Consider the following 18,503-nt stretch of genomic DNA (forward strand, 5'->3'; position numbering starts at 1 on the left):
AAAAAAAAAATGCTCATATTAGGAGTACACAAAAATTGACCACAAAGATAGGAGTAAATTTAGTAATACAGAATAATAAGGACTAAAACATACTAATTTCCTTTGACAGAAAACTAATTATGCAAGGTAATTATTTAATATTTGCAGATTGAAATACTTACACTGCAAAAGCAAGAACAGTTCAGTGTATAAACTGAAAAGTGGAGTCTGTAGTTGTACTTTGGTTTCTATTTATTACTTAAGAACAATTAGCATAGTTATGTGAAGTGTTTTTAGATGACATACATTCATATAAATTAAAAAGTATTTTCTACAATAGTATGAATATAAGTTCAAAATATGTGCTTTGAATGCATCTCCTAAGCAGTCATTTTAATATTGTTATTTATATTTCTGAAATATAGTGTTTAAAGTGAATTATGGTTATAGACAATTTTTTTAAATCCTGCATACATTATGACTACTACATTAAAATTATTTATACTTATTTATATAATATCCAAAAAAAATACTACCAAATTGTAACATGCATCCAACATACATATTGCTTTATCCAATAGGGATAGTTATAGGTAAGCATAATTTTAGTGTCTTTCATTTTACTAAATTGGAATGCTGCCCTTCCAGGACAAATAGACAGGTGATATGGTTACCCAAAAACCATAATAGCCCTTCAGTTAGTTATGTGGCAAGCTCACATATATTCTACTATATGAACAATGTCAGATTCAGTTCCTAATTTAAAAAAGTCCTGGTGAATTGTCAGTTGTATTTCAATATGGAACCCCCATTCAATGGCTAGGAGATGAGAGCAGCAGAGATGAAAGAGAAACCTTATACGGTTCTGCTGAGAATATGCTTTTTTTCTTCATAATGCTCATGTTTCTCATGCCAAGGGTAGCTGTGCATTAGGGGTAGTTTGAGAGAAACTCCTTTTAGGGGAATATTTTCTGGCTGACTTGATCAATCATATCTAATCTGAGTTTTTTCTCAAGATACATTTAACTTCTTTTTTCTCTCAATATAACTTTGCAATAGAATCAGACTGAGAGCTGTTCTTCTCTTCAATGCTTTGGATGTCTGTTTTAGAAGCCCTAATACAATCCCTTGGTGTTGACATAGAGGTGGGTTTTCACAGGGAGAACCATCCTATCTATCTGGACTCATGCTGGAAATCCAGCAGTATTTTTTTCAAGTCACCATAATAAATTGAAACTGAGGCTGACACACTGCTCCCATTCCCATTATTATGAAGGTGCAATTCTACCCCCAAATCCTGTAGGCTCTCCTGTACCATAGTCTTCAGTCTCTGATGAGGTACTGGAGTGCTGCTGTGGCAATTGGGGTTCATTTAAGATGTAAGCTGCCAGCTGTGAGCTCTGTGCTTTGGAGAGTGCCTCACTGGCAGATGGTAGGGGTCAAGAGAGGACACTAGCCACAAGTAGAGGGCAAGCAGGAGTGCTGAAGCTGAGTGCTCAGAACCTAGAGAGCCATTGCTTTAAAGTGTAAATAACCAAAAAGATAGCACCCTATTCAACTATTGTAGTAGGGGATTGAGAGTCTACCTTCAGCAGGCACCTGGCTTCAAGTCGCACAACTACCTCCTGTCATGAAGATGTGAAAAGTTTATTTTGTCATTGATTATAACCAATTAGCATACACAGGTGGCATCCCCAATGACCAGGTGAATTTAGGATGAGCTATGTATGACATGGTGCTGTAAATTCTTCTACTTGTGGACTAATTATGATGACCGTCTTTCTGTCTTTGCAGTCTCTTAAGCAGATTGATTGTGATGCATGTCACATTCTGGTTTAATTGTGTAATAAAACAGTTTTCTTTCTGTCCTATCATTGTGAAGTTTTTCTGGGACTGGAGAGAATTTCTCTTGTTATACTTTCCAAACACAGTCTAGAATTACCAGACATGATATAAACATATAAGGTGCTAACCAGGCTTTATTCTAGAAGGGTCTTTCCCTCTCAGGCTTCCAATCAACTCACAATTGTGCTGCAAAGTGCATGCTCTTCCCTGAATATGCAGGAAGAATTGCGTCTCTGCCTATTTGGTATCTATTGTCCTCTACAGTCACTTCCAGAGAGGCTAGATCAGATTTCTACAAACCTTACAGGGCAGCAATCAACCGTTTTACCTCTTTCAGTGACTTTTTTGTTGTTGTTTTTGAGTTGGAGTCTTGCTCCATTGCCCAGGCTGGAGGGCAGTGGCATGATCTCAGCTCACTGTAACCTGCATCTCCTGGGTTCAAGCGATTTTCCTGCCTCAGCCTCCCAAGTAGCTGGGATTACAGATGTGCACCAACAAGCCTGGCTAATTTTTTTTTTTTTTTTTTTTGTATTTGTAGTAGAGTTGGGGTTTCACCAAAGGCTGGGCACGGTGGCTTACTCCTGTAATCCCAGCACTTCGGGAGGCCAAGGTGGGCAGATCATTTGAGGTCAGGAGTTTGAGACCAGCCTTACCAACATGGAGAAATCCTGTCTCTACTAAAAATACAAAAAATTAGTCAGGCATGGTGGTGCATGCCTGTAATCCCAGCTACTTGGGAGGCTGAGGCAGGAGAATCACCTGAACCCGGGAGGAGGAGATTGCAGTGAGCTGAGATTGCGCCACTGCACTCCAGCCTGAGCAACAAGAGCAAAACTCCATCTCAAAAAGAAAAAGAAAAGAGAAGAAAAGAAGAAAAGGATTTGCATTTCTTATATAAAAAGTGTTTTTTTGTTGTTGTTTGTTTTTTTGTTTTTGTTTTTGTTTTTTTTTGAGACAGAGTTTCGCTCTTGTTGTCCAGGCTGGAGTGCAGTGGCACCAACTCGGCTCACCACAACCTCCACCTCCCAGGTTCAGGTGATTCTCCTGCCTCAGCCTCTCGGTAGCTGGGATTACAGGCATGCACCACCATGCCCGGCTAATAATCCTTTTCTTTATAAGTCTCAGAGAGACATTAAAATGAGGCTACAATTATGTCTTTTTTCTTTGAGCTATGTATTTACCTCTGGAAACTGCTTGGTATTGCCACAAGTAGCTATAAATTGAACTACTAATGCCACACTGGACACTATAACCCACATCCTATAGCCTAACAATGTATATCCAATCAATAATCAATTTATTTTTGTAAATAAAAAAAAATTTTGAGAGACAACTTTGTATCAATCCACTCTATGTGCCTCTCTTTTTGCCTTTACAAATCCACTTGTAACTGCTGCTAATCAAAGTATATGTTCCAGGCAACTTGAATCTTTGCTCCCAGGTTACAATCCTCAAGTTTGGCCCAAATAAATTGTATACTTATATTCATGTTTTCTCAGCTATTTCCTTTTAGGTTAACATCATTTGGAATGTGCCAGAACAGCCTCTGAGGGGATCTCTCCTTTGATTGTACTTTGCTTTCTGTAACACCTAAGGATGCAGAGTTAGGTTGATCCCACTTAGAATCTGCACATAAGATCTGGCTTCTGCCTGGGATTACAAGACAGGGCCAGACTTTGAATTGGGAATGTACTGAAAACCAATAGAAGGCATTTTCTGCATTGTGAGATGTCAACATAGACATCCTACAGCTCCGTTTGAGACTGTGGCTCTTTGAGCTTTTCAGATTTTTTCCAATAAGATCTTGTAGCAGGTCTGCCACAGTTATGTGAGAGGATCCAGATGTAAATAGAATCTGATAGCAAATTCTGTAAATAAAAATAAATATCTTAGGAGTGAGAGATCAAGACCACAAAGTATCCAGAGCCACGACCACAACTATACCTGCCTGTAAAATGTTATGTACAATATTCTTGTCCTTCCTCCTACCCAAAAGCTAGTTAATCAGAACAAGTAATTCTGGAGCTCAATCAGGGCAGTTCCATTTTCTATTTAGAATTAGTATGATTCTCTGTAGCCTAGCTTATTATTGAACCCTCAGCCCAGGGTCACTGGGAACCCTCTCACAATGTTGTAGGCATTTTTTTGAGACATTTGAGGATGTCCAGAGCAGAATTGTATCAGGCTGACAAGAGTGGTTAATTCTGCTTTTGTCTCATTGTAAGAGAAATGAGTCATCCTGTGTTTGTTCCTTCCCTTATACAAGGGATGTTTTTCGTTGGTACCCAGATGAGAGTTTCTCCAGTTTTCTGGTACTTGGGTAAAAACAAGGAGGAGATCTGGAGACTCAAGCAGATAAACTGATTGCTGTAATTTTATATGGCCATTAGAAAAATAGATGAAGCAGTCATGGTTTCTACAATCCAGGAACTCTTAGTCCAGACTAGCAACTGAAAAAATGGTTGTATTAAGTATCATTTGGTTGGTACAGCAAATAGATGTGTGAAAAAATCGTGAGCTTCATTTGGGCCACTTTCTTTATATTGTTGTGGCTTCTGATGTCATCACCTGAAGGGATATTTATGGACAGAAGCATTATTATTTTTTGATTTCTTTTACCTTGATAAGAATACACATTTATCTTCTAATAATATTACCCTGGAAAACTTTAAGATATTTGTTTAAATTGCTTATTAGTATATGTTATAAAATTGACAGGGCAGTGGCTAGAAAAGATTAAAATTACACAAACACTGGGATTTAAGTTTCTCTTAGGTAAGCTTAGGAAAAACAGAACTTGAAATACCCCAGTGGCATAGAGAACAGAATTCTACAGAGGGTCTCTCCTTTCCCCAGTTCTGTTCAGATTCACCCTTTTTGAGGACCTTGTTTAGATCTCACCCAGCCCTGGAGTCTTGCCTGTATATATAGCTATAAAAAATGTACATGTTTGTGTCCATGCCCTTAAGTTTATACTTTATGATTCAGAAAAGTAACATATATACCCCGATGCTGTGGATCTTATTCTAGTCTCTTCTCAGAGTTAGAGAATACATTAGAGAATATTTCTGGGTTGAAAATTATTTTATTGGATAATTTCAGTCATTCCTATAAGTCAGAACCAGTTCTATTTACTCTCTCATTTCACCTTGAGTCAAGTTAAAAATTCTGTCCATAACCGCTTGGTAAATATGTGTGTGTGTATGTGTTTTTCAGGGACTATTGACATTTATGGATGTGGCTGTAGAATTCTCTCTGGAGGAGTGGCAGTGCCTAGACACAGCACAGCAGAATTTATATAGGAATGTCATGTTAGAGAACTACAGAAACCTGGTATTCCTGGGTGAGGATAAGTTTTTTTTTAAATTATTATTATTATGATTATTATTTTTTTGAGACAGAATTTCATTCTGTTGCCCAGGCTGGAGAGCAGTGGCACGATCTCGGCTCACCGCAACCTTTGCCTCTAGGGTTCAAGTGATTCTCCTGCCTCAGCCTCCTGAGTAGCTGGGATTATAGGCGTGGACCACCATGTCCGGTTAATTTTTGTATTTTTAGTAGAGACGGGGTTTTACTATGTTGGTCAGGCTGGTCTCGAACTCCTTACCTCAGGGTCCGCCTGCCTCAGCCTCCTAAAGTGCTGGGATTACAGGTGTGAGCCACTGCGCCCTGCGGGTGAGGATGACTTTAATACACAATTCCTGATATACTCTAAAGGTTTCATTTCTGTTTTTTGCTGCATTTTTTTGGCAATTTATGCTTTACATAAATGAGTTTCAGATACCTGTTTTTAAGAAAATGTAGGATTTATCTGTGTAGCTGTTTCACCCTGACCTGAACTTTCCACCTTTCTGAGCTGATCTGTATCCTTCACTCTAGATTAGTGGTAATTCCAGAAATTTAGTGGCATAAAATACTGTTGCCCACACCTTAAAATCTAATTGCCACCACCAATTTTTGATTCAGTAGCACTGAGTAGTAAAATTAAGAACATACAAATTGAAAATATTTTAACATTTAGAAATTTTGTTAAAAGTTAGTATTTTGTGATTAATTTACTAGAATATTCTATCACATTCTCTTTAAAATATTTTTTTCTGAGATGGAGTCTTGCTCTGTCACTCAGGCTGGATGCAGTGGTGCAATCTCAGCTCACTGCAACCTTTGCCTCCTGGGTTCTAGTGATTCTCCTGTCTCAGCCTCCCGAGCAGCTAGGACTACAGGCGTGCACCACCACATCCAGCTAATTTCTGTATTTTCAGTAGAGACAGGGTTTTGACATTGTTGACCAGTCTGGTCTCGAACTCCTGACCTCAGGTGATCTACCTACCTCGGCCTCTCGGAGTGCTGGCATTACCGGCATGAGCCACTGTGCGTGGCCTGCATTCTCTTTACTGAGAAAATTACTAGGTTGGTAATTGGAGAGTATGAGCAAGATTCATGTTATTTATTTTTAATAAAACAGGTATTGCTGTGTCTAATTTAGACCTGATCACCTGTCTGGAGCAAGGAAAAGAGCCCTGGAATATGAAGAGACACGAGATGGTAGCCAAACCCCCAGGTAGGTGAGAGCGATTATAACAGACGACACAGATGAGAGGTCCAAAGGTGAAAAAGAAAGCCAGTCCATAAAATGTGACTTGGAAATCTGTGTTCCAAAGGAAATAGCTTCTAGGCAGCTTTTTTTTTTTTTTTTTACTTCAACATAGGGGCATCTTCTGTCTTATGCTGATTCTTTAAAAATTCTACTTTCCCTTCAGTGATCTTCCTTCAAGTTTACAGTGAGCTAAAGTCCTCTTCATGGCATATAAGAGATTGCACAATCTGACTTTTTTTTTCCATTGTTTTTGGAGACTCAGAAATATGTGCATAATTTTGAGAAACTCTGTGTCACACTATTTTGTAAGTTCTCTTTTTGCATCGTGTCTGAAATGTGTAAGAGTTGTAGTTTCTGTTCCATTTTTTTTTGTTTGTTTATTTTTCTGCACATTTCATCCTGTTTGTATTACTACAGGCTTGAAATATAGTTTGAAATTAAGAAGTGTGATGTTCTGCTTTGTTTTTATTCCTCATGATTGCTTTGACTATTCAAAGTTTCTCGTAGTTTTGGCTGGGTGCAGTGGCTCACAGCTATAATCCTATCTCTTTGGGAGGCTGAGGCAGAAGGATCCCTTGAGCCCAGGAGTTGGATACCAACCTGGGCAACATAAGGAGACCCTGTCTCTTAAAAAGATTTATTGGCCTGGGCATGGTGGCTCACGCCTGTAACCCAGCACTTTGGGAGGCCGAGGTGGGTGGATCACCTGAGATCAGGAGTTCAAGACCAGCCTGACCAACATGGTGAAGCCTCGTCTCTACTAAGAATACAAAAAATTAGCCAGGCATGGTGGTGCATGCCTGTAATCCCAGCCACTCCGGAGGCTGAGGGAGGAGAATTGCTGGAACCGAGGAGGCAGAGGTTACTGCAAGCTGAGATTGTGCCACTGTACTCCAGCCTTAGCAATAAGAGTGAAACTTCATCTCAAAAAAAAAAAAAGGGTTTATTTTAGTTTCATGTAAATTTAGGGATTGTATTTTCAATTACTGTGAAAAAAATGCCACTGGAATTTTGGTAGGGAGTTTCTTGAATCTATAGATCACTTTGGATAATATGGTACTTTAACAATATTTATTCTTTAAATCCATAGATATTAAATATTTTAAAGCTTACTTGAATCTTTTCTAATTTCTTCATTGAAATCTTATATCTTTAATTGTAAAGATTTTTTTTCACTTTCTTGGGTCAATTTGTTCTCAGAAATACATTATTTTAATGCTATTGTAAATCATATTGTTTTCTTTGTTTTAGACAATTTCGATTTATGAAACCATAACTTGTAGGTTGATTTTATATTTGGTAATTTACTGAGTGTATTTATTAATTTAGATAGGTTTTAATGTACTGTTTATGTATTTTTATATATAAGATTTTATGATCTACAAACAGAAACATTTTACTTAGTTGTCTTCAATTTCAATGGGTTTTTTATTTTTTGACTAATTCTTCTGCCACATACTTTCAGTGTTATGTTAAAAGAGAAGCATTAACAAGTGGGCACAATATAGTTTGGCATTGGTGTCTGTAAATTTGAAAATGCAAATACCTCTTCAAGTTTTTATAAACTGATTTCAGAAGGTAAAGTTTGTTTTTTTTTTTTCCGAGACTAAGTCTCGGTCTGTCACCCAGGCTGTAGCGCAGTCGCATGATCTCAGCTCACTGCAACCTCCGCCTCCCGGGTTCAAGCGATTCTGGTGCCTCAGCCTCCCGAGTAGCTGGGATTACAGGCGCATGCCACCATGCCCAGCTAATTTTTAGTAGAGATGGAGTTTCACCATGTTGGTCAGGCTGGTCTCGAACTCCTGACCCTGTGATCCACCCTCCTCAGCTTCCCAAAGTGCTAGGATTATAGGCATGAGCCACTTTGCCCAGCCAAGATCTTCTTTTTTGGGCGCCAGGGTTCTGGGATGCCCCCTGGGTTTGTGGAGAGGGGTAGTAGCTTGGTCTCAAGCCTGCAGTTTCTGTACTAGGGTCCACCTTTAGTTGGCTGGTTACAAGGGGCTTGGATAGTTGTAATTCCTATTTTATTTTATCTTGTTTTATTTTATTTTTCTTTTGAGATGGAGTTTTGCTCTTGTTGCCCTGACTGGAGTGCAGTGGCGTGATCTCAGCTAACTGAAACCACTGCTTCCCGAGTTCAAGCGATTCTCCTGCCTCAGCCTTCCAAGTAGCTGGGATTACATGCATGTGTCATCAGGCCTGGCTAATTTTGTATTTTGTATTTGTAGTAGAGACAGGGTTTCACCATGTTGATCAGGCTTGAACTCCTGACCTCAGGTGATCTGTCCACCTTGTCCTCTCAAAGTGCTGGGATTACAGGCATGAGCCGTTGCACCCAGCTTCCCATTTTGTTTTTAAACAGACTGAATATCCTTCAGAATTTTGCTCTGTAGGGCAGACACTAGGGCACGTTTCTACATTCAGGTCTGCATATGGTTGGGCCTTATATCAAAATGTGGGCGAGTATGGCTTTCACTGAGTACCAAAGAGGATTTCTACAGGTCATTGTTTAGGTTTCTCCGTAGGCAGAACTGGCCATGAACTGTGGCCCATGGAGCTGGAACTGAGTCATTGAACTGTTTCAGGGACCACAGTGAAGGCCAAGGTCTGCTGCAGGCCTGCCTGTATGGCTATAAATCGATGTCTTACTCCAGGCCTCTGAAAGGACAGGACCTCTCCCATACTGTGCCTGGGAGGAGTTTGGGATGATTACAGAGGAAGTTCACAATTCTCAGTGGGGGCTGGCTGTGGTGGCACATGCCTGTAATCCCAGAACTTTGGGAGGCCAAGTGGGCAGATCACCTGAGATCAGGAGTTCAAGACCAGCCTGGCCAACATGGCAAAACCTGTCTCTACAAAAATACAAAAATTAGCTGGGCATGGTGGTGCATGCCTGTAGTCCCAGCTACTCGGGAGGCTGAGACAGGAGAATGTTGAACCCAGGAGGTGGAAGTTTCAGTGAGCTGAGGTCATGCCACTGTACTCCAGCCTGGGCGACCCACACCACAGTGAGATTTTGTCTCAAAAAAAAAAAAAAAGAACGCTTTTATATATATATATATATATATAAATTCATATATATATGAATTCTCAGTGGAACCAAGTTGAGTGGGCTGTTTTCTTACCTGTAGCCAAGAACAGGGGTCCTGTAGTTTGCCACCTGAATGAGGGCCTGGCTTCTGAAAAGAACACTCCTTAATTTGGGGCTTTAGCAGAGTTTCACTTCCCCCTCCCTGGATCTCAAAGCTCTCTTAAAGGCACTTATTTTGGAGATCGGGGCTTTCTACATAACCCAGGCTGGTCTTGAAATCCTAGCCTGAAACGATTTTTCAACCGTGATGTACCATGTAACTCTCATTACAGGTGTGAGCCATAATGCGTGGCTCGCTCATAAAGGCATTTATGTCAGGAATGGCTGACACCTGTGGTCTCAGCTACTTGGGAAATTAAAGGGGTAGGATTATTTGAGCCTGAGAGTTTGAGGCTAAGTGAGCCATAATTGTGCCACTGTCCTCCAGCTTGGGTGATAGAGTGAGATCCTGTCTCAAAAAGAAGCTATACATTTCAGGCGTGTTAAGTATATTCACATTGCTATGCAAAAGACTTCTAGAAATTTTACATCTTGTTAAACTAAAACTCAAATACACATTAAGTAACAATAACTTATTTTACCCTCTCTCCACCCCTTGACAAATACCCTTCTACTTTCTGTTTTTATGAGTGTAACTACGTAAGGCATCTCATGTAAGTGGAATTATACGGTATCCATCATTTTGCATCTGGCTTATTTCAGGTAACGTAATACTCTCAAAGTTTGTCTTAAAATATGAACAGATTGGCTGGGCACCGTGGCTCCCGCCTATAATCCCAGCACTTTGGGAGGCCAAGGCAGGCGGATCACCTGAGGTTAGGAGTTCGAGACCAGCCTGGCCAACATGGTGAAACCCTGCCTCTACTAAAAATACAAAAATTAGCTGGGTGTTGTGGCACATGCTGTAATCCCAGCTACTCAAGAGGATGAGGCAGGAGAATCCCTTAGAACCTGGGAGGTAGAGGTTACAGTGAGCCGAGATTGCACCACTGCACTCCAGGCTGGGCAACAGAGCGAGGCTCTGCGTCAAAAAACAAAACAAAAAAGTGACAAGATTTTGTAAGAAGTCTTTTAAGACTGAATAGCCCCTTCTGCACGATCACACTGAGCCAGCGCCTGGACCTGGAGCTGGACCGCAGTTCCCCAGCTTCGCCCACCACCTCCCTACCACGGACCCCCGCAAAGCGAACAAGCTTCAGGCCTTTGTGAAAACGTGTAAACAGGATCCGAGCGTTCTGCACACCGAGGAAATGCACTTCCTGAAGGAGTGGATAGAGAGCATGGGGGGTAAAGTACCACCTGCTACTCAGAAAGCTAAATCAGAAGAAAATACCAAGGAAGAAGAATCTGATAGTAAGAAGGTGGAGGAAGACTTAGAGGCAGACAAACCATCAAGTGAGGAAAGTGATCTAGAAATTGATAAAGAAGGTGTGATTGAACCAGACACTGATGCCCCTCAAGAAATGGGAGATGAAAATGCAGAGATAACAGAGGAGATGATGGATCAGGCAAATGATAAGAAAGTGGCTGCTATTGAAGCCCTAAATGATGGTGAGCTCCAGAAAGCCATTGACTTATTCAGAGGTGCCATCAAGCTGAATATCCTCGCTTGGCCATTTTGCATGCCAAGAGGGCCAGCGTCTTCATCTAATTACAGAAGCCAAATGCTGTCATCCGAAACTGACAGAGCCATTGAAATAAATCCTGATTCAACTCGGCCTTACAAGTGGCGAGGGAAAGCACACTCATCTTCTAGGCCACTGGGAAGGAAACAGCTCGTGATCTTGCCCTTGCCTGTGAATTGAATTATGATGAAGATGCTAGTGCAATGCTGAAAGAAGTTCAACCTAGGGCACAGAAAATTGCAGAACATCAGAGAAAATATGAGCGAAAACGTGAAGAGCGAGAGATCAAAGAAAGAATAGAACAAGTTAAGAAGGCTCGAGAAGAGCATGAGAGATCCCAGAGGGAGGAAGAAGCCAGATGACAGTCAAGAGCTCAGTATGACTCTTTTCCAGGTGGCTTTCCCCGGGGAATGCCTGGTAGTTTTCCCGGAGGAATGCCTGGAATGGGAGGAGGCATGCCTGGAATGGCCGGAATGAAATTCTTAGTGATCCAGAGGTTCTTGCAGCCATGCAGGATCCAGAAGTTATGGTGGCCTTCCAGGATGTGGCTCAGAACCCAGCAAATATGTCAAAACACCAGAGCAACACAAAGGTTATGAATCTTATCAGTAGATTGTCAGCCATATTTGGAGGTCAAGCGTAATGCCTGTCAGGCCTCTGAGCCCAAGCCAAGCCATTGCATCCCCTGTGACTTGCACGTATATGTCCAGATGGCCTGAAGTAACTGGAGAATCACAAAAGAAGTGAAAATGGCCAGTCCTTGCCTTCAATGATGACATTACCTTGTGAAAGTCCTTTTCCTGGCTCATCCTGGCTCAAAAAGCTCCCCCACTGAGCACCTTGTGACCCCCACTCCTGCCCGCCACAGAACAACCCCCCTTTGACTGTAATTTTCCTTTACCTACCCAAATCCTATAAAACGGCCCACCCTTATCTCCCTTCACTGACTCTTTTCGGACTCAGCCCACCTGCACCCAGGTGATTAAAAAGCTTTATTGCTCACACAAAGCCTGTTTGGTGGTCTCACATGGACACGCATGATGGTGCCCTTCTGGTAAATAAAGCCCTTGCTGAAGGAAAAGCAACATAGATCACCTTATGGATGTCGCAGTAATACAAACCAATGTACCTCTGACCATCTCATCAATAGAGCTGGGGTGCTTTGAAGATAATCCCTACCCCTCTCCCCCATATGCAGCTGAAGCATTTTATAGTTGGTTTGCCATTAGGGTATTCATTCAGATAATGTTTTCCTACTAGGAATTACAAACTTTAAACACTTTAAATCTTAAAAATATTTAAAATAAATTTAAAGGATCTGTTAATTCTTATATTTTTCTTTGCTAATCATTTTGGATTTTTTTTTCTTTGAATTACTGGGCAGGGAAGATACTTACGTATGGAAGATTATTGCTCCAGTTTGAGTGAAATAAATATTAGTGTGAGGCAAACATTAAAAAAAGACTGAATAATATTCCATTGTATGTATATGTTACATTTTTTGAAGTATTTATAAATTAAGGAACATCTGGGTTTCTTCAGCGTTTTGGCTTTTGTGAATACTGATACAATAAACATAAATGTTCAAATGTCTTACAGGTCCTGTGTTGCATATTTTGAATATAGATTCATAAATAAAATTGCTATATTTGCCGATAATTCCATTTTTAATTACTTGAGAAACATTTATAACTGTTTTTTTTTTTTTTTTTTTGAGACAGAGTCTTGCTCTGTCGCCCAAGCTGGAGTGCAATGGTGTGATCTCGGCTCACTGCAAGCTCTGCCTCCCGGGTTCAAGTGATTCTCCTGCCTCAGCCTCCCAAGTAGCTGGGATTACAGGTGTACACCATCACGCCCGGCTAATTTTTGTATTTTTAGTAGAGATGGGGTTTCACCTGTTGGTCAGGCTGGTCTCGAACTCTCAACCGTGAGATCTGCCTGCCTTGGCCTCCCAAAGTGCTGGGATTACAGGTCTGAGCCTCCATGCCTGGCCGACATTTACAACATTTTAAAACAATGGCTGCATCTTTGTTTTATACCAACAATCAACAGGGGTTTTATTTTCGTTGCATTATCAACAGATTTGGTGTTTTTCATAAATTTACAGTGGCCATTGTAGTGGATGTGAGGTGATTTTATTTTTCATTTTTATGTGTTTCTCTATAAATTATTAATTTTGTTTTTCTTTTCAAATACTTTTTCCCATTTGGGTAATTTTTTTAATGAAAATTCAGTTCAATTTTTTCATTAATAAATCAAGTTATTCAGCTTTATTGTTCAGTTTTAAGAGTTGTTTATATATTTTGAATATTAACTCATCACTCGTCTCTTGTGATTTGCAAATATTTTCACCCATTTTCTAGGAGGCATTGTCTATTGAATTTTTGTTTTGATGTGCCGAAATTTTGAAGTACAGTGCAGTGAAATCTTAATGGTTATAGTTGTTGCAGTTGCTCATGCATTTAGTGTCGTATCTAAAAAAATAGTGCCAAGACCAATGACATGCCTTTTTCCTATATTTTTTCTAAGAGATGTTAGTTATCTTTTCATGTCTAAGTGTTTAGTTAAATCATTTTTTTTGTATTTGGTTCAAGGAAATGATCCAACTTTATTTCTTCAGTGTCGATATCCAGTTTTTGACATTATTTTTTGAAGAGAATATCTTTGCTCTGTTGTATGCTCATGGCAACTTTGTGGAAGATTATTTAATCTTATACGGGAGAGTTCATTTCTGGGCTCTCTATTCTGTTCTTTCATCTGTTTATTTTTGTGTCAGTACCATGTTGTTTTGTTTTTGTAGCTTTTAATATGTTTTGAAATCAGAAAGTATAATGCCTCTTTGTTCTTTTTCAAGGGTGTTTATCTATAGTTTATAATCAAATTAAAAATTTTTAGGCTAGGCGCGGTGGCTTACGCTTGTAATCCCAGCACTTTGGGAAGCCAAGGCGGGCAGATCACGAGGTCAGGAGTTCGAGACCATCCTGATGAACATGGTGAAACCCTGTCTCTACTAAAAAAAATACAAAAATTAGCTGGGCCTGGTGGCAGGCACCTGTAATCCCAGCTACTCAGGAGGTTGAGGCAGGAGAATCACTTGAATCCGGGAAGCAGAGGTTGCAGTGAGCTGAGATCATGCCACTGCAGCCACTGCACTCTAGCCTGGTAATAGAGTGAGACTCCATCTAAAAAAAAAAAAAAAATCAAACTATATTTCTGTAAAAAACTGTGTGATTAGGGTTTTTATAGAGATTATATTAAATTCATTCACCACTGTAGGTCATAGTAATGTCTTTAAAAAATTAAATTTTTTGACCCTGGAACAAGAATACGTTGAAGAGTGACTGGGTGCAGTGGCTCACGCCTGCAATTCCAGCACTTCGGGAGGCTGAGGTGAGCGAATCACAAGGTCAAGAGATCAAGACCATCCCGGCCACCCTGGTGGAACCCCGTTTCTACTAAAAATACAAAAATTAGCTGGGCATGGTGGCACACACCTGTATTCCCCGCTACTCAGGAGGCTGAGGCAGGAGAATCGCTTGAACCCTGGAGGCAGAGGTTGCAGAGAGCTGAGATCATGTTATTGCACTCCAGCCTGGTGGGAGTGAGACTCCATCTCAAAAAAAAAAGAATATGTTGAAGAGTGTGTTTTAATTTCATATATTTTTGGATTTGCCAGTTTTACTTTGATTTTTAATTCCTACTTTCTTTCAGTTTTGGTCAGAAAACATAGTGTATAACTTTGGTCTTCTTAAATGTATTTGTTGTTATTTTGAGGCAGCATCTTACTCTGTTGCCCAGGCTGTAGTGCAGTGACATGATTTTGGCTTACTACAACCTCAGCCTGCTGGGCTCAAGTGATCCTTTTACCTCAAATTTTTGAGCTGGGACTACAGACATACACTACTACCCCTGGTTAATTTTTTGATTTATTAGTAGTGACACGGTCTCACTATGTTGCATAAGCTGGTCCCAAACTTTTTGCCTCATGTGATTCTCCCAAAGTGTTGAGATTATAGGTATGAGCCTCTGCACTCAGCCAGTATTCATAAATTTAATAAGACTTGATATGTGTCGTAACAGAACACACCAGGAGCAAGTAAGAATATTGCATTGCCTGGAAATGCAATATTCTCTTGCTTTTGCCTGGAAAGTTTTGTACATGTCTGTTAAGCCTAGTTGGTGATATGATATGATTGGCCTAAGGTTAGAGGATGTCCACTTTCTCTAAACCTCATCCTTCAATATAATCCTCCTGTTTGATGTGGGACCTGATGGGATGTGTTTGGGTTATAGGGGAGCAAATTCCTCATAAATGGCTTGGCACCATCCTTTTGATAATCAAAAAGGCTACACTCTATTGATTCAAATGAGAACTGGTTGGTTAAAAAAAAAACCTGGCTTCTTCACCTCACACTTACTCTCTCTCTTACTGTGTGATGTGTCCAGTTATACTTGACCTTCCACCATGATGATAAGCTTACTAGGATGCTTACTCACCAAAAGCAGATGCTGGCACATACTTCCTGTACAGTCTGCTGAACTGTGAGCCAAATAAACCTTTTTTCTTTATAAATTACCTACTCTCAGGTATTCCTCTATATGTAAGATAATTAATACAGTCTACAATGTTGTCTGAGTTTTTTGTTTTCTTATTTATTATTGCAAATGGGGTATTGGTGTTTACAGTTATTATGTTGCTATGTATTTCTTCACTTTTGTCACTATTCGCTTCATACATTTTGCAGCTCTGATGTTTTATACATACATACATATGTATAGAGGGATATAATAGTTATAGATTCCTGGTAAATTGACCTATTTTATCATTATATAATATCAGTTTTGTTCTCATGCTAGTACTTGACTAAAAGCATATTATGTCTAATATAATTTCTGCCTCACCCAATTGTGGTTACTATTTGCATGAAAAATAAATTTTTTCTATTATGTTACTTTCAGCCTATTCAATGCAATGCTAAAACCAGTCTTTTGTAGGCAGCATATTGTATGCTTTTTTCTAAAGTTACTCAGGCATTTTATTTCTTTTTCTTCTTTATAATTTTATTTATTTATTCATTTATTTTATTTTTTTTCTTTTTGAGAAAGAATCTCACTCCAGGCTGGAGTGCTGTAGCGTGATCTTGGCTCACTGCAACCTCCACCTCCCGGATTCAAGTGATTCTCATGCCTCAGTCTCCCAAGTAGCTGGAATTACAGACATGTGCCACCATACCCATCTAATTTTTTCTATTTTCAGTAGAGATGGGGTTTCACCGTGTTGGCCAGGGTAGTGTCAAACTCCTGGTCTCAAGTGATCCACCCACCTTGGCCTCCCAAAATGCTGGGATTACAGGCATGAGCCACCATGCCTGGCCTATTTATTCATTCAGTTTCGAAAAAGGATTCACTGTGTCAATCAGGCTGGTTTTCAGTGGCATGATCAAACTCTGATGATCCTCTCATTTCAGCCTCTCAAATAGCTGCATTACAAATATGTGCCATCACACCCAGCAAGTTTTGTTGTATTTTTTTTGTAGACACAGGGTTTTGAGATGTTGCTCAGGCTGATCTCAAACTCCTGGGATCAAGTGATCAGCCCACTTTGACCTCACAACGTCCTGGGATTATGTTTCTTTCTATCAAGTAGTTTAATTAATTTGTATTTAAAATGATTGCTTTAAAATAGAGTTACTATGATCAGTTTTACTGTTATTGTTATATGTTTCTTGTAGATATGCTTTTTTCTCATTTCTTGTTTTATTGCATTTATTTTTGTTTATTCTGTGTAGTGACATGCTTTGGTTATTTTTCCATTTCCTTATTTATACTTTCCATAAATATTATCTTTGTAATTGTCTTGAAAATGGAGATTACATAAAACATTTTGGTATGAAAATAATATATTTTATTTTATTTTATTTTATTGAGGTAGAGTCTCACTCTGTCACCCAGACTGGAGTGCAATGGCACGATCTCGGCTCACTGCAACCTCCGCCTCCCAGGTTGAAGCAATTCTCCTGCCTCAGCCTCCCAAGTACCTGTGCTTACAGGTACCTGCCACCACACCCAGCTAATTTTTTGTATTTTTAGTAGAGATGGGGTTTTGCCATGTTGGGCAGGCTGGTCTTGAACTCCTGACCTCAGGTGATACACCTGCCTCAGCCTCTCAAAGTACTGGGATTACAGACGTGAGCCACAGCACCCAGCCAAAACTAAAATGATATATTTTAATCTCGTAACAACTTCTATGTAATACAAAAGCTGTATCTTTATGTTTTTCAGTAGTTATTGATATTACAGGTTATTTTATACTATGTATCTACTAACAGATTTATATTTTATATTTCATATTCTATAGAAGTAGTTTAAGGATTTTATGTACCATCATTATGATAGTAAATAATTCTATATGTGTCTGTATATTTACATGTAATAGAGAGCTTTATTTTATATATGGTTTTATGTTGCTGGCGAGCATCATTTTAATTTTCAAAATAATGGGCTCATTTTAGTATTTCTCTTTGCTTATATGTAGAGTCTCACTATGTTGCTCAAGCTAATCTTGAACTCCTATTCTCAAGTGATCTGGCTGCCTTGGCCTGCTAAAACTGTAGGATTCATAGGCCTGAACCACTGTGCATGGACACCATGTAGTACTTTTCATAGGACTGTGCTAGTAGTGATGAACACCCACATCTTTTATTTTGGAGTCTTTATTTTTATCTTATTTTTAAAGTAAAATAATTTTGGATCAAGTGTTATTGGTTAGAAATTTTTTTTTATTACATCAAAATTTGGAAAGTTCTTAGGTTTTTCTTTTCTTCTTTGAGACTAAGTCTCACTCTGTTGCCCAGGCTGGAGTGCAGTGACGTGATCTCGGCTAACCGCAATCTCCGCCTCCTGAGTTCAAGTGATTCTCCTGCCTCAGCTTCCTGGGTAGCTGGGATTACAGGCATGTGCCACCATGCCCAGCTGATTTTTGTTTTTTTGTTTTTTATTTTTGAGATGGAGTCTTGCTGTGTCGCCTAGGCTAGAATGCAGTGGCTTGATCTTGGCTCACTGCAACCTCCACCTCCCAGGTTCAAGCAAATCTCCGGTCTCAGCCTCCCGAATAGCTGGGATTACAGGGGCCTGCCACCACACCTGGCTTTTTTTTTTTTTTTTTTTTTTTTTTTTTTTTTTTTTATTTTTAGTAGAGATGGGGTTTCACCATCTTGGCCAGGCTGGTCTCAAACTCCTGACCACGTGATCCACCTGCCTCACCTCCCTAAGTGCTGGGATTACAGGCGTGAGCCACCGCGCCCTGCCTGATTTTTGTATTTTTTTAGTAGAGATCAAGTTTCACTATGTTGGCCAGGCTGGTCTC

The 18,503-nt window shown here is 39.8% G+C and overlaps 1 protein-coding gene and 1 pseudogene across 5 annotated transcripts in view; both read left to right on the plus strand.

Annotated features, from left to right (window-relative positions):
- LOC105538628 (zinc finger protein 708) overlaps nucleotides 1–18,503 on the plus strand; it is a 315,682-nt gene that overhangs the window by 289,156 nt on the left and 8,023 nt on the right. For 2 of the 5 annotated variants that reach the window (XM_011978526.1, XM_011978525.1), the window contains exons 2-3: nucleotides 5,041–5,167; nucleotides 6,290–6,385. In XM_011978526.1, the coding sequence (XP_011833916.1) occupies nucleotides 5,056–5,167; nucleotides 6,290–6,385 (208 nt within the window). In that variant the 5' untranslated portion in view covers nucleotides 5,041–5,055. Of the gene's footprint in view, nucleotides 1–5,040; nucleotides 5,168–6,289; nucleotides 6,390–8,481; nucleotides 8,605–17,299; nucleotides 17,309–18,503 lie in introns of those variants that run through there. The other 3 variants (XM_011978524.1, XM_011978528.1, XM_011978527.1) reach the window with 3 other exon arrangements.
- LOC105538640 lies at nucleotides 9,797–11,780 on the plus strand (annotated as a pseudogene).

This window comes from Mandrillus leucophaeus, unplaced genomic scaffold (assembly GCF_000951045.1).
Source record: "Mandrillus leucophaeus isolate KB7577 unplaced genomic scaffold, Mleu.le_1.0 Scaffold196, whole genome shotgun sequence".
Lineage (NCBI taxonomy): Eukaryota > Metazoa > Chordata > Mammalia > Primates > Cercopithecidae > Mandrillus > Mandrillus leucophaeus.